Below are 22,779 nucleotides of genomic sequence, written 5' to 3'. Positions count from 1 at the left end.
TTCTCTGAAATGTTCAAGGGATCTTACAGTAACTCATCAATAAAATACAATATCTTTAAATAGGACAGGGTCCTATCTTTAAATAGGACAGGGTCCTATTAAATAAAAGAGTAAGGCCACCTGGGGAGGAGTTAGGGCGGGCCCTGTCCAGGATAAAAACTCAGAGGGCCCAATCAGGAGCCACGAAGCGGCTCCTGATTGGGCCCTCCGAGTGTCCATCCAGGGCCAAGCAGCCAATGGGGAGGCGCGCAAAGTGCCTTCCTATTGGCCCCTCACCAGGACAGACCAAAATTCCATTCACCCAGCCCAGTCTGGCTGCCAGTCTGCTCCTGACCACCAAAGGGAGAAGAGGTCAGTAGGGCTGCCAATGGGGATGAGAACAGAGGCTGGGCCAGCCCTTTTCGCCCCAAGGCTGACCTAACTGCCATGTCCAACTGTAAATTGCCTCAGAATCCTGACAGAGCTGGCAGGAGGCTGCAGAGTGCTCCCCCTCCCCCTTCCCCCCTTCAGGCCTGCTGCGAAGGAGCCTCTGACAGGCCCTGACTGAGGGGAGGGAGGCCTTTCCAAGAGCAACGCAGGGGAGACTGAGGGCCTTCCTTTTGAGGGGGGGGGACTTTCCCCTTCTGCCAAACAGTTGCCTGACAGGGAGACCACAGAAAAGCCCCTTCTCACTTCAAAGACTGCTCTGGCCGGGGGTTAGACACAGCCAAGCCATGTGTCTTTCTTCTTTGCACCTCTCTGCAGATTTGAGGCCACTACACAGCGTTATTCTGCAGAGGAAGCTGGCTCTTTTGTCTCCTCTTTCATCTGCACAACAACCCTATGCAGTAGGCCTCAAGTCTTTCAATTCAACAACAACCTGTGGGAAGCCTTAAATGTTTCTTCTCTACCACAACCCTGTCCAAAGTAGCCCTTTCTGCCTGGGGAGCTGATCTTTATACTCTGCAGGTGAGCTGTAATTCCAGGAGCTCTCCAGGCCATGCCTGTAGGTTGGCTACCCTTGGGTTGGAAATATTCCTGGAGGTTTGGAGGTGGGACTTCAAAATCGTACAATGCCTCAGAGTCCAGCCTTCAAATGAGCCATTTTTGCCTGCAGTTGGGAGGGAGTGGTGCAGGAGTATCCCTCCTGGCCTATGGGTTATGGCCAGCCCTTATCAGCAACTGTTTGTATTCTGGGGCGCAGACAGGCAGACCAGCATCAGTCCTGTGAGTCTGGAAAGTGCAGGAAGATACAAATAAATATTTACAGCCTGAAACTAAATAGAGAACAAGTAAATGTCTGGAGACATATCGTAACTGAAATAGTAACTGGCAAATAACCTTGGCCTCACAAATAACAAAACAGTATTAAAAACCTTACTAAGGTCAAGACTGCTGTGCACATACAGTCTTCCTCTTAGGGTTGCCAGCTTCCCTGTGAGGCTCGCTACCCCACCTCCCTCATGGGGAGTCTGCTATGGGGAGAGAAGGGGAAGACGATTGGAAAATGCTTTGAGACACCTGAGGCCTGCTGGGTCACTGCGGCCCATTCCCAGTTCTCTCAGATCTCTCACAACCCTACATACCTCACAGGTTAACTATTGTGGAGAGACAAATGGAAAAGGTGTTTGTAAACCGCTTTGAGACTCCTTTGGGTAGTAAGCAATAGGGTACAAAAATCCGTTCTTCTAAGGAGCAACCATGAAAGAAGCATGTGGGCACATAACATTTTACCAACAGTGAAAATATGGGAGACAGAAGGAACAGGGTGGACACCTGTGTACTGTGACTATCCTATGTGTATTAGGGCAGACGGGCATTTCGGTGAATGGGGCCTAATTCACACAAGAAGGGAAATGACGCAGAACTGGGGGGAATTGGTTGCCATGTAATCTTCCCCTAAGAAGAGTCTCCAGTCTGATTTTCCTTTCACATATCTGAGGACATGGCTCTGGAAAGCTCATCTGTAACCACTATGCCACAATTCCCAAAGGTCTGTCCTCTCCCACACTCAACGAACATTCCACACCACAGGTTCTTGACACCCATATCTCCACACCCATGGCCTCATTTGCCACCATGCCACCACAACCTCCCACACAACACACATGACAACTCCATGCCCTTACAGACTGGACAACTCCTCCCCTTCCTCTTCCCACTGCCAAGCTCTAGCGCCCGTTGTATTCTTGGAGACAACGGGCTTTGCCCCTAGTGTATATATAAAATACGTTATAACTATAGAAACGATATGGAGAAAAAAGCAAATTATCTAAACATTCTCTGAGTGTCCCTCAAAACAGACAATGTATGTGAAGGAAAACAGGAAGGGATCCTCCTTGCCCACAAAAAGGCTACTCTGGGGATCATGGGCTCTACATGTGCAAGTGGGACAGGGGCTATAGTAAGGAAGGAAATTGGGCAAGACTGAGTAAAAAGATTAACTGACTCCAATCCAAAATTCATATTGATGCCTAGTGCCCATACACAACACCACAAGAATAATGCCTGTAAATTTTACGACTTTACTTGAGACTTTATTTTACATTAAAGGATATACACCATGAGTCTTCTTTTCTGAAAGACTCACATACATTTTCATGACCTTAAGTAGCCAAATGATTTGATGAAATGAGTGAAGACTTTTCTTGTACTGATTTTTTTGGCGCTCCAAACATGAAGGCCTATACCCTTCATGAGTACACGTACAGAGAAACAGGAAAACTAAGGTCTGGAAAGCATATTTGCTGCATTTCTAGGACTCATTACTTGATGAATACAGAGCCTGGCATGTTCCACTGATCTTTATACTATCACCAAAATGTGGAACCCTGGTAGAAATAAGAACCTATGCTGTAGATTAGATAGCAGCACCAATCCTTAACAAGTTTACAGCTCGGAACAGGATGTTCAGGTACATTCACATACAAATGTGATTTCACAATTTTCACTGTACTGGAAGCATTCCAGAACCCTTATTTGGCTATTTATTTTAAATACTTGTATAAAGCATTGCCTATTTACATTCAGAGTGGTAAGCAGAACATCCATTAAACTGATTACATTACTCTGTAGCTTGCTTATTTGAAATTTTCACAGTAAAATGTTTGCCTAGGGTCATTTTCTGCCCCTCTTCTTTCAGCCAATAAAGCCATGTTATTAGCCTTATATTGCTCTGAATGGATATGGGAGGAAAGAGTAGCCTGCTTGCCTTGGCAACAGATCATGTTCTCTCTTCCTCCTTCCATTCAAATGGAACACAATGTAGATGCTTCTTTTGCCATCAGTGGTGCTGTCACCCAGCCAAATATGACTGGAATGTAAATATGAAATCTTAATTCTTTCTCTAATCATAATCCTTTGTCAAACAGGCGAGAATTTTTCAGGAAATAAAAATGGTCACGTCAACCTCTTTTTCAGCGGATCCCTAGTTGAAACCATTTTGAAAGGTAGCCAACACTGAGAGTTCCTTTGTTTCAATGATATTTTTGAAGTTTCTATAGGAATACCAACCTGTTGAATTAACATGAAAGTTTCTTCGTTCCATTTATTTTTGATTAATCTAATCTGAGCTCGTTGTGAAAGGGGCATGTGATGAAGAAAAACCACACTGAGGCAATACATCCTAATTAGGTCTTCAGCTTCTTGCAGAGTTAATGCCGGTTTTGTCTTCAGTAAAGCATATACAAAAAAGAAAATGTTATGAAGCACATAACAAAAATTACATTTTGAAAAGATGCATTAATTGTTTCTCCATGTTGTAAATATAAATATGTTATATTGGTAAACTGGTCTTCTAGAACTGTCACATCCTCATTTAGATTAACACTTCAAATTGACCTTAGACACACGTCATTAGTTCAATTTTAACCTGCAAAACTCAAAGACAATACTTTAAAGACTATAATTCTAGCCAGCTGAGTGATCATTACTCTTTTGGAAGAACTAATGCAAGATGAAAAGCTACTGTAAGACAAACAAGTCCCCTCATACAGCCTGTTGTGAAAACACACGGGGAATTTTTTTGGGGGTGTACACACACACAAGCAGCCAAGCCTGATACAAAAGACACTAGATTAGTGGAGTGGAGTGGAAGATCTCTGTGGACAGGACCCGGACAGGACACCAGGTGGACAGGACACCAGGACCCAGAAAGGCTGCAGGCAGCTGTTATGTAACTCACTGGTGGCGGCAGCTCTCACGCACCAAGGGATCTGCAGCCTCCAAGCCTCAAAGGGAAGTGGAAGGAGGAGAGGTTGGTTGGCTGGCCTCTGGATGGGACAGCAGCCATGAGTGGGTGCTAAACACCGAGTGGCACTTAAACCATGAGACATGCTTCCAAGGCCTTACCATATACTAATTTTATTTTAAATTAACAAAAATAATGACATCGTGTGAACAAAATATTACACTGCATTATTATACACTATCAAAAACCATACGATTACAATCTAAACTGCTATCACTGGCATTTTTAGTATTCCTTTAAACCCCAAAGAATCCAAGTTCCCTTTATTTTTGTAATTTTGCTAAACAATTAGGTTAACTGTTTAACATTTCCCATATTTTTGATAACCAATCTTGGATCTTTGAGATTTTGTTCCATTGTTTAGCATACAGCAGCCTGACAGCTGTAACCATATGCAAGATGATTGTTGTGTATTCACCTGAAATTGTAGGAAGATAGTTTAGTAACATGGTAGCTATATTGCATGGATTTTTTAATCTCAAGGCCAGCTGACATTATCTGTGCTATCTGTTCCCAAACGGTGTGAGCATGATCATATTCCCACCACCTATGAAAGAAGTCTGCCACCCTGTCACTACAATGTGAACATTAGGTGTTGTTATGTTTATGAATTTTTGCTAATCTTAAGATTTTGCTTGCTAATCTTAAGATTTTGCTTAAGATTTTGCTAATCTTAAGATTAGCAACTTTAGCAACTTCTCTCTCAGTGAAAGGCCAACTGTGAAAGCCATGCCACAAGTAAAAATAAATCTCTACTTTTCATCCAGGAATTTGAGTAATATATTTTTGCACCATGAGACTTGGCCTTATTTTTTATCTCCTGTGATTGGTGCAGCTCTTTGTTTTCCAGTTTTTATTGATGACACAAAGGAAGAGGTTGACATTAAATTCTCTTTCTCTCGTTATATGGCACCGATTTAGACCTGGGTCCTCAGGGGCCATTACTTCTGTTTTAAAGACATTAGGGAGATCCAGTCATGAATCTCTTGGTGCCCAGGAAACTTCCAAAACATATTCATATTTGGACTCCAGGAAGTCTCCCTGTTTTTCAGTATACCCACACAAAGTTAAGTCCATATTTCATTACCTGGTGGATCCCTTGTGTTGTCTTCTATTTCAGGGGTAGTCAACCTGTGGTCCTCCAGATGTCCATGGACTACAATTCCCATGAGCCCCTGCCAGCTTTGCGTTTGTAGTCCATGGACATCTGGAGGACCACAGGTTGACTACCCCTGTTCTATTTGGTTCTCCTGTCAGCAACCCTGACTCCAGACTTTCCAGTCATAACTAAAGTCATCCCCCGCAATTAATTTCATTTGGATAGCACTAGTAAAGCACAAGTAATTACACTACCAATTGAAAGGTTTCTTTCCCCCCTACAAAATTTAAATGTTCAATTTTTCACCCTGATCATTTTATTCAACTGAAGTTTTATTTTAAAACAAAGGCTTGAGAAGTGGGCTAAATCAGTGGTCCCCAACCTGCGGTCCGCGGCCCGGGGCCGCAAAGGCCAGGGCGCCGGGCCGCGGTTCCCTCTCCCCGCCCCCCCACAGTAAAAAACTTCCCGGGCCGCAAGCTTGCGGCCCAGGAAGCTTCTTACTGTGGGAGGGGGGGAGAGGGAATAAGGGCTGCGCTGCGCATCGCGCATGCACGGCCCGGTCGCGCATGCGCACATGCACAGGCGCGGCCACACATGTGCGCTGCGTGGGCGTGGCCATCGCCCTGCCGGTCCCCAGCCGAAAAAAGGTTGGGGACCACTGGGCTAAATTGAATAAAATGAAGTTCAATAGGGACAAATGTAAAGTTCTGCATTTAGGTAGGTAAAACCAAATACACCAATATAGGATGGGGGAAACTTGGCAGTAGCATGTGTGAAAAACATCTAGGAGTCTTAGTAGACCATACCTTGAACATGAGTCAAGAGTGTGACTCGATGACTAAAAAGGCAAATGAGATTTTAGGCTGTATCAAATGGAGTATCGTGTCCAGATCACAGGAGGTGATGGTACCACTTTACTCTGCTCTGGTTCGGTCTCACTTGGAGTACTGTGTTCAGTTTTCAGTAACTGAACATCCCCAATGTAAGAGGGATGTAGACAAACTAGAGCGTGTCCAGAGGAGGGCAACAAAGATGGTGAAGGGTTTGGAAGCCAAGACGTATGAAGAAAGGCTGGGGGTGCTTGGTCTATTTAGCCTGGAGATGAGATGACTGAGAAGGGATTTGATAACCATCTTCAAGTATTTAAAAGGCTGCCATACCGAGGATGGAGCAGTTATTCTCTCTTGCCTCGGAGGGATGGACCAGAACCAATGGGATGAAATTAATTCAAAAGAAATTCTGTCTAAACATCAGGAAAAAGTTCCTGACAGAGCGGTTTCTCAGTGGAACAGGCTTCCTCAGGAGGTTGTGGGTTCTCCCTCTTTGGAAATTTTTAAACAAAGGCTGGATAGCCACCTGACAGAGAGGCTGATTCTGTGAAGGCTTAAGGGGGTGGCAGGTTACAGTGGATGAGTGATAGGGTTGTGAGTGTCCTGTTGGGGGATTGGACTAGATAACCCAGGATGTCCCTTCCAACTCTATTATTCTATGATACTATGCTTCTGTATGGAAGATGTTTAGGGACCATAAAAGCTATTTTGTGGTAGTGTCCAGTACTTGTTCTCACAACTCCAGATGTGCCCATAGTACTAAGCAAGTTGCAGAGCTCATGTTCTATACATTCAACAACACTCTGAAATTTGTTTAAGACTATTGAAGGGCAATTCTACAAGGCTGTGGTTCCTCCCAACTGCATAGAGAAGATCCACATTAGAATCACATATTCGTGGTAGCTCCTGGTACAGTAATGGCCTAGAGATGAACAATAACTGGCTAAAAATTCAAATGACAGTAGGAAGGAAAAGACATTTTTAAAATCCATGTACACAGGCATATTAGTTACAGGTATATTATACTGTTTTAAACAGAAGCTAACTTGTTTGCTTAAGGAAGTTCTCACCTGTTTCACAGAAGAAGTTTGGCTTTCTTGATGGAACTTTTCCAAAATCAGTGAACAGGTGACAATACACACAATATATCGGAGATCTTCTATCTCCATCCGTAGTGAGGTGATTTTTGAATGAACTTGACACTTAGGAATATAGGAGCATTAGAGAAACTATATTACTCTATATTTCATTTCTTGAAATTGTATCTAAGGAAAATACTTTTAAAATCCTTTTAAAAATTCAATCAAAGACATGCTATGTGAACTAGCATCAATATATAACAGGCTGGATCAGCCAACTTTCTTCTTTCAGTCCCACCCACTTCCCTCCTTACTTCAGTCCCCAACCCAAGACAGCTTTTTTACATGCTAACAGCCTGCCATCTGATTCCTTTCAAACTTAGAATACTTTCCTTGTATTTAGCCAGTTTGAAAGGAGGATGGAAAGGAAGACTGTAAGATCATAAGAGTCCTGCTGGATCAGACCAGTGATCCAACTAGTCCAGCATCATAACTACTTGCCACATCACAATACTAAGATTTTGGCATCTGTAGAGTGCAAAAAATAATCACAGATTAGCTGCTTTGTGTTAGCTCAGGGCTAACCAAAATGACCCTAAACATTCCCAAATTCTAGGCATGATTTTTTTTATCTCCTAGACCTCTGGGAATGTTTTGGATTTCAGGCACCAAGAGCCGAGAAGGAGGAAGCTGGGCCACTAAATGGCTGTTGGTGTCATCACAAGTCCTTTCAACTTTTAAAAGGCTATTTTTTCTGTGGGAATACCCAGCCACTATAAATTGGAGGCCAAGTATACCCACAGTATTCCCAGTTGCAATGTATGGCTGCAAAAGTTAGACCATAAGGAAGGCCGAGTGTCAAAGAATTGAGGCTTTTCAACTCTGGTGCTGGAGAAGACTCTTGCGAGTCCCTTGGACTGCAAGGCGAACAAATCGGTCAGTCCTAAAGGAGATCAGCCCTGACTGCTCCTTAGAAGGTCAGATCCTGAAGATGAAACTCAAATACTTTGGCCACCTCATGAGAAGGAAGGACTCCCTGGAGAAGAGCTTAATGCTGGGAGCGATCGAGGGCAAAAGAAGAAGGGGACGACAGAGAATGAGGTGGCTGGATAGAGTAACTGAAGCAGTAGGTGCAAACTTAAATGGACTCCGGGGAATGGTAGAGGACAGGAAGGCCTGGAGGATCATTGTCCATGGGGTCGCGATGGGTCGGACACGACTTTGCACCTAACAACAACAATACCCACATAGAATCTAATAGCTTTCAAATTTAAATGGACTGGTGATGCCAACTAATGGCTGATCAGGTAGACCAGGATTTGGAAGTTACAGGTATCATCCATGGTACAATCATAGAATCATAGAGTGGAAAGGTTCCTCCAGGGTCATATAGTCCAACCCACTGCAAAGAGAAGGAACTCAGAACTACCTACCTACACACAATGACCCCAATTTCATTCCCAAGTTATCCCCACCACCACCACCACCACAAAAAATCTCTAGAATCCAGCCTGGCTTGGAGGAAATAATAGAACCAATAGTAAATAATGGAACCATTATTCCTATAAATGGTACAGAACCCAGGTTTACCGATAGGTAATAATGGCTTAATATTTGCTAAGGATAGTAAGCCCAACCTTCAAAGTCAGGTCTACCCTAGCAGTTATTATTCGGCATCATCAGTCCTTTTTCATTGGGGATATAATGGAATAATGAAAAGCATAAACTTCAACTCTGAAATGAAACCCAAATTAACATTTCATTCACAGAATTCAGTATGTTACTTTGCCTTTCCCCTTCCTGTTTCACTGTTGTGTTTTTCTTCTTTAAAAAAAAACCTCTATTGGGTCATTCACAGCATCTGGAAAAATTGCACCTCCAGTTCTTCTCAACAGATTGTGGCCTGCTTGCACAGATTCTAGTTTTAACTGCTGGTCTACTTAGAATATTTTGAGGGTGTTACAAATATTATTAAGGAGGAATATTTGAGAAGGACATCTTCACGAGTTGCGTAACACCTTTCCCTTCCTATTCTGGATATAAAGTTTGCATGTGGCCTGAGGTATGAGTCCTCAGCACAAGCTAAAAGGCCAAAACAAAAGTAGTGCATTGAGCACCATAATACACAAATATGATAAACAGCTGGAAATGAATGGTACCTTTGTTGCCAATGTTTCCAGACTGGGATATGCAGAAAGAGAAAGGGATGTCTCTGAACTAGATCTCTTCATATATGCAAGCAACATTTCATACAAATTCTTAATCTTTGCTTCGCGCTTAAAAGAAAGCACACACACAAAATCATGAGCATAACTCATCCAGATTTCACTGCTTCTAAATCCCACTAATGTGCCACTAAATTTATTGCAGACTGATATTATTATTGTTGCTGCTGCTGCCATTATCATTAAGGCAAGCATTTCACAGTGCTTTCTGTACTCCAGCACAAGACATTGGTTCCCCAAAACTCAGGATTCTATACAAAGATTCCCTATATAGATTGTGCAAAATAATTATTCTACTTGGGTGCTAAAGGGGAGGTGGAATAGCACCATTCACAGTGGCTTGCAAAAGTACCCCCCCCCATATTTGTCCTGTTTGTCACATTACAACCAGGGTTTGGGGGGGGGGTAGCACCATTTGATTCTCACAACATGCCTACCACTTTGAAGATGCAAAATCTTTATTAATTAATATTTATTATTCTATACTACTACTCACCTGTCGAAAAAAATGCCATTGATGGTATGCATTATGGATATGATACCCATAAGTTCTGACTACATCAGATTGTTGTCCTGAAGTAAGTACAACATTGATTCTCTTTGATAAAGTGTGAATAATATATATATGGAGAAAATTGGTCTGCAATTGATCCAGGCCATCATCAGAAATTATTAAGAAATATGGATAGCTGTCTTCCAGAAATTTTTTCCAGCCGCTGACAAAGCAGTTAGAAAACTCAGTGTGCACAGGAGTTTGGGTGTTGTTTCTCAGATGAATAATCAATGCAGTTCGCAAAGAAAGGAGATCAGGATTTCTGTAATACAAATATTCTGCATCCTGCAAAAAAATATATGTACAGTATGTGAAAATTTTAAACTCATTAAAGTTTCTGCAATGCATTTTTTGTTTAAAATTATATTAAAGATGCAGTCACATTCTATTACATGCATGATGGTTCCAACATACACCATTTATGCACTGTAGGTTTCATGCTGGGCTGCAGGCTGGAGTTTTAGTCGTGACAGGTTGCCCCACCTCTTCCTGCACCTACACGGGGGAGCATTTGCTCCTCATCTGCCCCTGATTTTTGCTCCTGCATGGGAGCTGGGACAGTGAAGTTCCCAGTGCGTAAACGGTCATAATGGTCACTGATGGGTTGGATCTTTTGATTCTATTATACAAATGATGGAGCTTTCCTCGAACTCAAAGAGTCCTCTGCTGGTTCAAGGGTATTATTATTATTTTGTTTATTTTATTCTAGTTTTCATTGTTTTTTAACTATTATTGTATGCCACCTTGAAACATGAGAGAAAGCAGGGTATATTATTTTTTATTAACATATTTACAAGGATCCTCTACTGCCAATTGAAGTCTCCTTGCAACAGCAGCAGGATCTCCTGATAGCAGAACAGAATTAAAATATCCAAATCTAACTATTATAAAGGTAAAGGTATCTCCTGTGCAAGCACTGGGTCATGTCCGACCCTTGGAGTGACGCCCTCTAGCGTTTTCATGGCAGACTCAATACGGGGTGGTTTGTCAGTGCCTTTCCCAGTCATTGCCATTTACCCCCCAGCAAGCTGGGTACTCATTTTACTGACCTTGGAAGGAAGGAAGGCTGAGTCAACCTTGAGCCAGCTGCTGGGATTGAACTCCCAGTCTCATGGGCAGAGCTTTCACACTGCATGTCTGCTGCCTTACCGCTCTGCACCACAAGAGGCTCTATTATAACTATTATACTTAAACACTAATCCCTAATATTTATTGGGAAATCTCTCTATTTGCAGGACTGTTGGGTTGTTTACAAGACGTACAATGATTTTTAACACAACTTAAAAGTTGTTGACTGATTCATAATCAGACTATCTGCATGGGAGAAAGGAGCTTATTTTGCAGTCACATGCTTGTTCGTAAATCCAGAGTATCTTTGCAGCCACAATTTATTTATTTGTAACATTTTCTTTATCCACATAACTCAAGGACAAGGGGAACTTGTCCATTTTCTTCAAAATGATTTGTGAAACAGGCTATACTTACAAATAATGATGTTTGAGATCACCCAATGACTTTATTGAATAAATGACCATTTGAAACATGTCATCTCCACACCCTTATCAGCTTATATTGTGCCCTCTCTCTGAAATCGTTATAACTGTAATATCTATTTTTATAACTGTAAAGTCTATTGATCTCACAAGAACAATAAATATTCCATAAATTATTCTGTTTAAAGCAGACTGTGGTATAGTATAGAAATACCCCAAGTAGCAATTCCAAGAACCGAAAATAAGTGCCACTGAAATCAATTAATTTATTTCAAAATAAATTAGACTGGGATTCAAAATTTTCAAGGCAAAGAGGCCTGAAAAGGAGGGTTTAAAAGATTCAGAATGAGTTTTTAAATTGCAGGTCTAAAATTGGGCGTGGACAGCATTTTTGCAGCCATCTAAACCATTATTTTCTGCTCCCTTTCAACTCTTTTTTGTTCAGAGCAGAAAGCAAGGGTTTTAATCCATTAAATTCCTGCTTTCGGCTCTTCATGAACCACCATGAACTGCCATAAAATTCATGAACTATGGTGACTTTTGTTCTTAAGCCATGAAATGGCTAAAATTCATCCGTGAGCCAGTTCATGCCCATCCCTAGGCAGAGCTTCCTGCCTGTAGTCTTTTAGCAAAAATCTCTGATAAGGACTGAGACTTGTTGTTTTAAAAGATATACACTGAGTTGTTTCTAGCAAAGATGCTTAGATGATCATTTCAAGAATGAAGATCACAAAAATTCTACACTATAGCATCAATTGGGGACCTATTTGAGATAAAATAGTTCCACCTGAATTATTTTTATTGCTAGCAGAGAAGTTACAAATGTTTTCTTCTGGTGAGAAAACCAAATAAAAAGACATACAGTTAAAACAAATCTTCCTGTTACCTTGAAGAAAACAATTATATATTTCGCTCCTTTGCTTGATAAATCCAAGAGAAAACGTTCCACCAGGTAAAAGAAGTGCAAATTCTGTCCTCGCTGTAATGTCAGTTCTTTTGCACAAGTGATGAACATTGAATCACCATCAATCAGAAAAAACTCTGATTCCACATAGTCATTTAGCAGACTGACATACCTGGATCAGAAGTGTTATATGTTAACAAGCAAAGTAGCAATGACACATTATTGTTAAATGCCTTAACAATAAGAAAGTATAAACAGCTGTTTTCTAAACATTTGATTTTAAACTAATGGAAATTAAATTCAATCAGAAAGCAAGCCATATATATATTATTATATAATTATATGTTGGCTGAAAATGTTCATACGATGCCCTCTCTTAATGTAACTAGTGGCCCCTAACACAAATTTACAAAAACCGCATGCACATTTAACATCTTGTGTATAGAAGAATCTTATGAAGCTCAAATGTATAACACAACTCACTAGCATATCTAAAATGCTGTGGTAAAAAGAGAGAATTGAACAGTGTTAACAATCTGAATAAGCAAATGCTATGTTTCAAAGACAAACTTCTTCAGTAAGCAGCAAGAATCATCAGCACGTTTATCTGTGGACCAAGGCTTTCTATCAAAGTGCTCCTCAAAACACCTCCTGTGACTTGTAACAACTAATTAGGATGTGAAATTCCTGGCATTTACCTAGTTTTATTTCACAAAAATTGCTCACAGGCCTTACAATTGCATTTTTAAATGTGCCACAGATCTATGAAGAGCTTTGGAAGTAGGAAGTTTCATGACATCTGTGTGTGTATGGGGGTATATCTATATATCTTGTTAAGTGCCTATAAATAGCAAGCCTTTCTCAACTTTTTACCATTGAGAAGCCCATGTAACATTCTTCGGACTTCAAGAAACTCCAGAAGGGGTATGATCATGCAGAGTATGGTTGGGGAGCATAGCTGTGTACATGCTGACCAGGGGCCCCTCTGCCTTGCCACCCCCTCCCAGCCGATCATTGGCTATTTTGAGAGGGGTCATATATGGTCATATCACTCAATAAATGTTTAACAAATTTTAAATATATATATAAAATTATTAACTTCCACCCATTCAGGAAGTCCTTCCAGAGCTGTCAAGAAACCTCAGGGTTTCACAAGACCCTGGTTGAGAAAACTTGAGGTAGAGCAAAAAGGAGAAAGATCGCTCTAGCCAGAGACTGACAGTCTTCTAGACACAGTACAGACATATATACACATACAACAAAGCAATCCCTATACCTTCCTTCCAGCCTTATCAGCATATACATTTTAGGATTCCTACCTGTGCCATTAATTGGGGGAATTCAAGAACAATGAGTAGAATCTGTATTTTTATTTTATACTAGAGGGCAAGGCCATTTTTGGCGATAAAACGGGTGGTAGTGTGGTGGGGAGAGTTTGTAGGCGGGAATGAGAGAGAGTCTGGTGCTTTCTTTCTCCCCTCCCCTCTGGTGTTGGCTGTCTGGTTAGAGGTGGTGGGGCATGGCACTCAGAGCACTCACAGTAGAGGTCAATGAGTAGGCTGGAGTCATTTGCGCATCGTGACTTGGAAGGCATCGGTAGACAGACTCTGCAGAGCAGTCAGACACACGCCTTCAGTGGTGTGGCCATGGGCAGGTCATAGCCAAGAAAGGGCAGAACCCGTAGTGGCGACACAAGCACTGCCTGCTCTTTCTCCCGTCCTGCAGCTGATGCCAGTGGCGAGGCGCATCCATTGGAGGGAGTGGCCGGGCGGCCTGTTGCGCTGTTGACATTCTCAAGCACCAGCGGCACCTGGGAACTGTGTTGCTCACGTGGCAGGGCAGTTGACCACACAAAGGGGACAGGGAGGGGGAAAACATGGAGGAGGGGAGGCTAGACGGAGGTAAAGTGGGACGGGGCCCTGTGCACGGGGCACGGAAAGGTGTGCGGGCAAGTCCCTTGGAAGATGGGTGGGACGGCTGCATGTGGTGCTGAAAGAGGCAGAGGACTGTCAGCAGGGCAAGGACTGTGTCTCCCCCACCCATCCCCAAGGAAGTATTGAGTGCTGCAAACCATTTCCGTCATTTCCCCCCAGCAAGGTCGTGGACTGTAGCAGACGTGCTGGCTCCAGCAGCCAGGTACATCTGCGAGTGAAGTGGTGAGCGGCCAGCAATGGAGGGTGAGAACTGTAGGGTCAGGGACAATCAGGGTGTGCCCAGCTTTGCCGTATTTCCTCTGATTGGCCATATACCAACTTGGACACCCCAGACATGCTCCACTCCCTGGACTGTTGCAAAGAGGAACCATGGATAAGATTTAAGGAATTTTAAAAAGGGAAATCACTATATAACCCAAAGGCCAAGATCCTCTGTGCCAACAGAGTATGTAAACTAATGACAGCTACAATAAAGCATCCATTAGAATATTATAGCAAATCAACCATTTCTATTGAGAAGTAGACATGCAGAGAGGTTACATGGTGGTAGTATGAAAGGATCAGGAAATAGAACCTTTGTAGGATGCTGGAAGTATAGGACATACTGATTGACTCTAAATAGTTAGCTATACTTACTCTGCTTTAGGTATGTCGTCCAAAATTAAATCAGTTATTTCTTCCATGCATTTTTGTAGCTCTAGGGAAAAAAATCTTAATTAATCCAATAGTTATACAAGTATTTCTTTACCACTGATATCCTAAATAAAATCCTACATAACGTCTGCAGAATCTTGTGGGAATTCACCTGTGAGAAGCAATTTCTCCAAAGGTTATGGTTATTTGTAATAAATCTGAAAATGAATGTTCATTATAACATACTTAAAATTACTATATCACAACACTTTTAACCTGGGTGTCAAGCAGTCTAATAATCCAAGCTCCCCCCCCACACACACACACACATACCTTCTCTAGACAGTTTAGGATAATCCATTTGAGTAATAGACTTCACATGCAGGCTTGCAAAAATATATGTATGTCCTTCTATACAACCCAACATTACAGGGGCAAGTGATATCTAAACACCTCTTATCAAATATGGATCAAAAACATATGAGCTACCTGCAGCCCTTAGACAGTATTCTGTAATTGGCAGGGTCTAATTTGACCCCCTCCTTGTCTTGCCTTTTGTTTTTTGGTGCAAAAACAGGAGACTCTATATTGAGTAAACAACCTTTCCTGTCCTGAGTAGTCAGTTCCCACTCTTGGTCATCCAGTCATAGATCTCAGAAACCAATATGGAGTAGATAAGTTAAACTGTAAAACAGACTATGTATATATATATATAAATAATAAATGCCAAATACAAACAAATAAAACAATATCTTAATTAATTAATTAATTAATAATTAGATTTATTTCCCGACACTCCCCGTAGGCTTGTGGCGGGTCACAATAGTCCTATCCCCATTAAAATACCCATTAAAAGACTTTAAAAACAATCCCAACATGGCGGAAGCTCTCATTATTCCTATCCCCTGCTATCAGAGCGGCAGGGAGGATGCCTAATACATCAGAAATTCCAGATAAATGCAGAAAATACATTAGAAGAAGATATAAATATATGATCAGAATAGGTACCTATCACTGTTTCAGATGCAAAACATTATGCATTTGTGATCATTTCTGTAGATGTTCAAATGTGGTGTAGCTCTTTATATTTTAGTAATAATCTGCTTAAAGAGCCTCTTGTGGCACAGAGTAGTAAGGCAGCAAAAATGCTGTCTGAAGCTGTCTGTCCATGAGGTTGGGAGTTCGATCCCAGCAGCCGGCTCAAGGTTGACTCAGCCTTCCATCCTTCCGAGGTCGGTAAAATGAGTACCCAACTTGCTGGGGGGTAAACGGTAATGACTGGGGAAGGCACTGGCAAACTACCCCGTATTGAGTCTGCCAAGAAAACGCTCAAGGGCATCACTCCAAGAGTCAGACATGACTCAGTGCTTGCACAGGGGATACCTTTACCATTACCTGTAATCTGCTTAAAGGAAGAAATATGAGCTAGACAGAGAGGAGGTAGATCTCAAAGAGATAATGATTCCAAACTTCAGAGGGCTTTAGTACATTCCAGCAGTGGCTCTCTGCTTCCCTTACTCTTTTCCATCTAAAAAAGCTGCACTTTCTTTTCAGACACACCTCATGGGCACTGCCGAATTCCCACACTTGGCCATTAAGACCAACTGGGGGAACGTGTGCCACAAATCAGTCACATTTAATGTCATGTGTGATAGACTGAGGCTCAGTGATGGGGGCCAAGCAACAAACCCATTCACAAACCCCAAGCTCCTTACATAAGACTCACCTGGTGCCCAAAGCAACCTGGAAAATGATATGGTCACTCACCTGGATTTTGGATATTGTAAAAACTTTGTTTGCTTGAAACATTAGCCAACATTACTTGCTGTGTTTCCTTCCCCGGAATGAGTATGTCTGAAGAGACTTTCTTTCCTCTTTCTCTTCTAGAAGCCATGGCAGCTTTATGGTTTTTGATACAAGGCGTATTTAATGCCAGGCCATCTTTTCACAAACCTTCAGATAACCGGGAAAATATATGTATCATTCAATTTTGTTCCATGAATACAGCTGTAATTATAAATTTTGCATGTGAAAAAATGTTACCACTCATTTCTCTGTGGCCAAGATAACACCACTATATTACGTATATTTTTCTGATTCTGCAAGCGACAATCATTGACTGCAAAACTGACTCTGTTCTTGACAAAACTGCTTTGGACTTGCTTGCCATTCTAGGTCGGTCAACTGGGCTTGCTTGCAGTTCTGTGTTCCTCCAGATGACAAATGAGAGCAACTCACTGCTCTCCCAATACTTCATAACATTAAGCTCCTGCCAGCAAAGTATTTTTATGCTGCTTTTCTAACCAGCTTAGGGTCTCCACAGTGAAAAACAGCCTGTCATTAAAAAGATTTTTGAAATATTATTATTATTATTATGTTATTATTGTTGTTGTTGTTGTTGTTGTTGTTGTTGTTGTTATTTCAATTTATTTCCCGCCACTCTCAAATGGCTCGTGGCGGGTTACAGTGTCTTAAAACCCCATTGAAAGGCTTAAAAACATCACAGCATGGCGGCACAATAATAAAATCCCTATGCTGCCCTAGCTGGCCACACCTGGTAGCAGCTGCCTCGGTGAGCCCTGGGCGGCCAGACCAGATGGAGATAAAGTTCAGTCCAAGTCACCGGGAGTTAATAAGGACAACGTAGAGCAGGGCAAAGAGTAATCAAACAGTCCAAAGGTCTGACTCCAGAAAATCCGAGAGTCAAACAAGCCAAAGCACTTTACCAAAAGCCATCGTCAGGTCCGAAGCCAGGGGTCAAAGATTAAGCAGCAGGTCACGATAGCAGAGCCGGTCCAGAAGGTAGTCGCATAAATTGCTTCCACGCTAGCTAGCTGTTCCTGTCTCCCTAAATGCAGCCCATCTAATGAGCTGCACCTGTAGGATGACTCAGCCCTCCTCTCCCGGCGTGAGTCCAGCTGACTGACAGCTCGCCTGCAATCTCTGGCTCCTTCTGCGTTCCGTCAGCCCCACCCTTTGACTTTGTCTGAGACGTACAGCCACTTCCTCTGAATCTGAGTCTGAGGTAGACTCCTGTTGAGGTCTGTTATCTGCCAGCTGCCAGGAACATCCCTCCCCCGGGTCCATCTCATCACTCAGATCTGGCTGGGCTGTTGACCCTGGTTGCTCCGGCAACCCCGGGGAGCCGGGAGGCAGCAGCAGGGGTGTGACAATCCCCTTCCACCCCCTTCCTAAAAAACGGGGGGGGGGGTGGAGAAGGAGGTCAATGGTGTTCAAGAAGAAGCCCGGGGGAGAGCAGTTGATGTACCACAGCAGCCCCAGCCTCAACCATAGACCTGGCAGAAGAGCTCCGTCTTGCAGGCCCTGCAGAACGTTGAAAGGTCCGGCAGGGCCCGCAGCTCTCCCGGGAGCTCATTCCACCAGGTGGGGGCCAGGACCGAAAAGGCCCTGACCCTGGTCGAGGCTAGGCGTGCTTCCCTAGGGCCAGGAACGACCCTATCTTTAAATAGGACAGGGTCCTATTAAATAAAAGAGTAAGGCCACCTGGGGAGGAGTTAGGGCGGGCCCTGTCCCGGATAAAAACTCAGAGGGCCCAATCAGGAGCCACGAAGCGGCTCCTGATTGGGCCCTCCAAGTGTCTATCCAGGGCCAATCAGCCAATGGGGCGGCGCGCAAAGTGCCTTCCTATTGGCCCCTCACCAGGACAGACCAAAATTCCATTCACCCAGCCCAGTCTGGCTGCCAATCTGCTCCTGACCACCAAAGGGAGAGGAGGTCAGTAGGGCTGCCAAGGGGGGTGAGAACAGAGGCTTGGACAGGCTGCGCCAGCCCTTTTCGCCCCAAGGCTGTCCTAACTGCTATGTCCAACTGCAAATTGCCTCAGAACCCTGACAGAGCTGGCAGGAGGTCCCCCCCCCCCTTTCAGGCCTGCTGTGAAGGAGCCTCTGACAGGCCCTGACTGAGGGAAGGAGGCCTTTCCAAGAGCAACGCAGCGGAGCCTCAGGGCCTTCCTTTTGAGGGGGGGGATTTCCCCTTATGCCAAACAGTTGCCTGACAGGGAAGACACAGAAAAGCCCCTTCTCACTTAAAATACTGCTCTGGCCGGAGGTTAGACACAGCCAAGCCATGTGTCTTTCTTCTTTGCAACTCTCTGCAGATTTGAGGCCACTGCACAGTGTTATTCTGCAGAGGAAGCTGGCTCTTTTGTCTCCTGTTTCATCTGCACAACAACCCTGTGCAGTAGGCCTCAAGTCTTTCAATTCAACAACAACCTGTGTGGGAAGCCTTAATGTTTCTTCTCTACCACAACCTTGTCCAAAGTAGCCCTTTCTGCCTGGGGAGCTGATCTTTATATTCTGCAGGTGAGCTGTAATTCCAGGAGCTCTCCAGGCCATGCCTGTAGGTTGGCTACCCCTGGGTTGGAAATATTCCTGGAGGTTTGGAGGTGGGACTTCAAAATCGTACAATGCCTCAGAGTCCAGCCTTCAAATGAGCCATTTTTGCCTGCAGTTGGGAGGGAGTGGTGCAGGAGTGTCCCTCCTGGCCTATGGGTTATGGCCAGCCCTTATCAGCAACTGTTTGTATTCTGGGGCGCAGACAGGCAGACCAGCATCAGTCCTGTGAGTCTGGAAAGTGCAGGGAGATCTAAATAAATATTTACAGCCTGAAACTAAATAGAGAACAAGTAAATGTGGAGACACATCGTAACTGAAATAGTAACTGGCAAATAACCTTGGCCTGGCAAATAACAAAACAGTATTAAAAACCTTACTAAGGTCAAGACTGCTGTGCACAGACAGTCTTCCTCTTAGGGTTGCCAGCTTCCCTGTGAGGCTCTCTACCCCACCTCCCTCATGGGGAGTCTGCTATGGGGAGAGAAGGCGAAGACGATTGGAAAATGCTTTGAGACACCTGAGGCCTGCTGGGTCACTGCAGCCCATTCCCAGTTCTCTCAGATCTCTCACAACCCTACATACCTCACAGGTTGACTATTGTGGAGAGACAAATGGAAAAGGTGTTTGTAAACCGCTTTGAGACTCCTTTGGGTAGTAAGCAATAGGGTACAAAAATCCGTTCTTCTAAGGAGCAACCATGAAAGAAGCATGTGGGCACATAACATTTTACCAACAGTGAAAATATGGGAGACAGAAGGAACAGGGTGGACACCTGTGTACTGTGACTATCCTATGTGTATTAGGGCAGACGGGCATTTCGGTGAATGGGGCCTAATTCACACAAGAAGGGAAATGACGCAGAACTGGGGGGAATTGGTTGCAATGTAATCTTCCCCTAAAAAGAGTCTCCAGTCTGATTTTCCCTTCACATATCTGAGGACATGGCTTTGGAAAGCTCATCTGTAACCACTATGCCACAATTCCCAAAGGTCAGTCCTCTCCCACAATCAACGAACATTCCACACCACAGGCTCTTGACACCCATATCTCCACACCCATGGCCTCATTTGCCACCATGCCACCACAACCTCCCACACAACACACATGACAACCCCATGCCCTTACAGACTGGACAACTCCTCCCCTTCCTCTTCCCACTGCCAAGCTCTAGCGCCCGTTGTATTCTTGGAGACAACGGGCTTTGCCCCTAGTCTAACATAAAACAATTAGAAACTATTAAACACAATATATATATATATATACATACATACATACACACACACACACACACACACACACACACACACACATAAGAAAGAACCTCTTCTGGTGCAGAGTGGTAAGGCAGCCGACATGCTGTCTGAAACTCTGCCCATGAGGCTGGGAGTTCAATCCCAGCAGCCGGCCCAATGTTGACTCAGCCTTCCATCCTTCCGAGGTCGGTAAAATGAGTACCCAGCTTGCTGGGGGGTAAACAGTAATGACTGGGGAAGGCACTGGCAACACCCCGTATTGAGTCTGCCATGAAAACGCTAGAGGGCATCACTCCAAGGGTCGGACATGACCCAGTGCTCGCACAGGGATACCTTTACCTTTATAATAGTTAGAGTTGGATATTTTAATTCTGTTCTGCTATCAGAAGATCCTGCTGCTGTTGCAAGGAGACTTCCAATGGCAGTAGAGGATCCTTGTAAATATGTTAATAAAAAATAATATACCCTGCTTTCTCTCATATTTCAAGGTGGCATACAATAATAGTTAAAAACAATGAAAATTAGAATTAAATAAACTAGAATAAAATAAATTGAATCATGGGTTACCTTATATACACAACAGGTGGGTTATTGGTGTAATGCCAAATGAAACTGATATGTTTGCACCCACTCATGGAAGGCAATGAGAAAGGGGAACAGACAAATCTCCCTGTGAAGGGAATTACTCATCTTGGTGTCATGATTGACAGTCCTTTTCTCAGGTTGCCTCAGATGGCAAAGAGCACCCAAAGAATACAAAAATAAACTACCAATAAAAGCAAGCCAAAGCACAACAGTGCCTGAAAAGAGCATTTTCCAGAAATTGTTATAAAGGTAAAAGGTAAAGGTATCCCCTGTGGAAGCACTGGGTCATGTATAGCGTTTTCTTGGCAAGCTCGATACGGGGTGGTTTGCCAGTGCCTTCCCCAGTCATTACTGTTTACCCCCCAGCAAGCTGGGTACTCATTTTACAGACCTCATAAGGATAGAAGGCTGAGTCAACCTTGAGCTGGCTGCTGGGATTGAACTCCCAGCCTCCTGGGCAGAGCTTTCAGACTGCATTTCTGCTGCCTTACCACTCTGCACCACAAGAGGCTCATAAAAAAATTGTTATACCAGTTTTTTATTTATTGAAGTGGACCTTATTGCTCTCTTTTTTAGGGAGTGGATTTAGCAATGAGGAGCAAAGTCCAGCAAATGTACTTTGCACAGGTTTGAAGAAATATATATTTAATAATCCCTCCCAGTATGCAAATAGATATTTAATCTCATGACGTGGCCTAAGGTCTAAAGTCCTAGCTAGGATACTGGACAATGTGGACCATACTGTGCAGAAAGGGGGTTAATAGGGTCCAGGAGAGTAAGGAGTCAAAAATGGTGCCTTGTAGTGACCAAAATATTCCAGGTTATTCATCAAAATTAAAAAAAATTGTTTGCATTTAGAACCCACTGGACTAAAGATTCTACTCCATGTCTCCTTCCTATTCAGCCCCCTTTCATGTCTTCATGCCTTCCCTCAAAATTTTTCTATTTCTTGTTCTTAAACCCAAAAAATGAGGGTAGGGCCAGTGGGAGCACGGCCGACCCTTAGTTTGCCCCGCAGTGAGAAAAGCTAGCCAAAGCCCTCAGAACCAAGGATAGCAGTTGGCAAGGCAGCCCAGGGGCCTGGTTGTTTCCTCTTCTCTCCAGCTAGGGTGGAACAAGTGGGCACAACATCCCACTTGAAGCATTAATTTACCCCCATTTTCAAAAGTGGCACCACCATCTTAGTGAGGAAAACAGGATATGGCCACACAACCAAGAATGCTGAACAGGCACAGAGATACAAACTGACATAGGAATATTTCAAAAGACGACTGGCCGCTGCACAGTGGTATAACAAACGCAGACTGTTGCTTCATACAAAACACAGTCTCATACAGCCAACACATTTTCCAGACTCTTCAGAAAAGCAATGCTCATTCAAGCCCTTAAGAACAACCAGTCACACCAGTGACCATTCAGATAGTCACTGTATTCCGAAGTCTGTTCAGAAGGAGCCGACTGATTCCGTGTCATTATATACGCTTGAATCTATTAAACACACCATGACATTATATAAACCATCCTAGCGCTGGGCTCAACATCCCCCCCATTATGGGGCTTAGTGGTTTTAATTTTAATCTTTAACTACATTAATTTAACTGTATTTTT

General features: G+C 43.3%; 1 protein-coding gene across 4 annotated transcripts in view; it reads right to left on the bottom strand.

The window, feature by feature from the left end:
• Window positions 1–22,779, bottom strand: part of DDX60 (DExD/H-box helicase 60) — a 67,835-nt gene that overhangs the window by 44,383 nt on the left and 673 nt on the right. For 3 of the 4 annotated variants that reach the window (XR_013224703.1, XM_077353646.1, XM_077353648.1), the window contains exons 2-8: window positions 16,746–16,931; window positions 14,982–15,042; window positions 12,394–12,583; window positions 9,958–10,299; window positions 9,396–9,512; window positions 7,228–7,359; window positions 3,493–3,648 (exon numbers count right to left, since the gene is read on the bottom strand). Coding sequence is in view for 3 of the 4 variants with exons in the window: in XM_077353646.1 (XP_077209761.1) it covers window positions 3,493–3,648; window positions 7,228–7,359; window positions 9,396–9,512; window positions 9,958–10,299; window positions 12,394–12,583; window positions 14,982–15,042; window positions 16,746–16,872 (1,125 nt within the window). In the remaining variant the exon portion in view is untranslated. Of the gene's footprint in view, window positions 1–3,492; window positions 3,649–7,227; window positions 7,360–9,395; window positions 9,513–9,957; window positions 10,300–12,393; window positions 12,584–14,981; window positions 15,043–16,745; window positions 16,986–22,779 lie in introns of all 4 variants that reach the window. The other variant, XM_077353647.1, reaches the window with a different exon arrangement.

The sequence above is a fragment of the Paroedura picta genome, chromosome 10 (assembly GCF_049243985.1).
Source record: "Paroedura picta isolate Pp20150507F chromosome 10, Ppicta_v3.0, whole genome shotgun sequence".
Classification (NCBI taxonomy): Eukaryota; Metazoa; Chordata; class Lepidosauria; order Squamata; family Gekkonidae; genus Paroedura; species Paroedura picta.
Note: the sequence above shows the minus strand (reverse complement) of the source record. Positions and strands in the feature narration are given on the sequence as shown.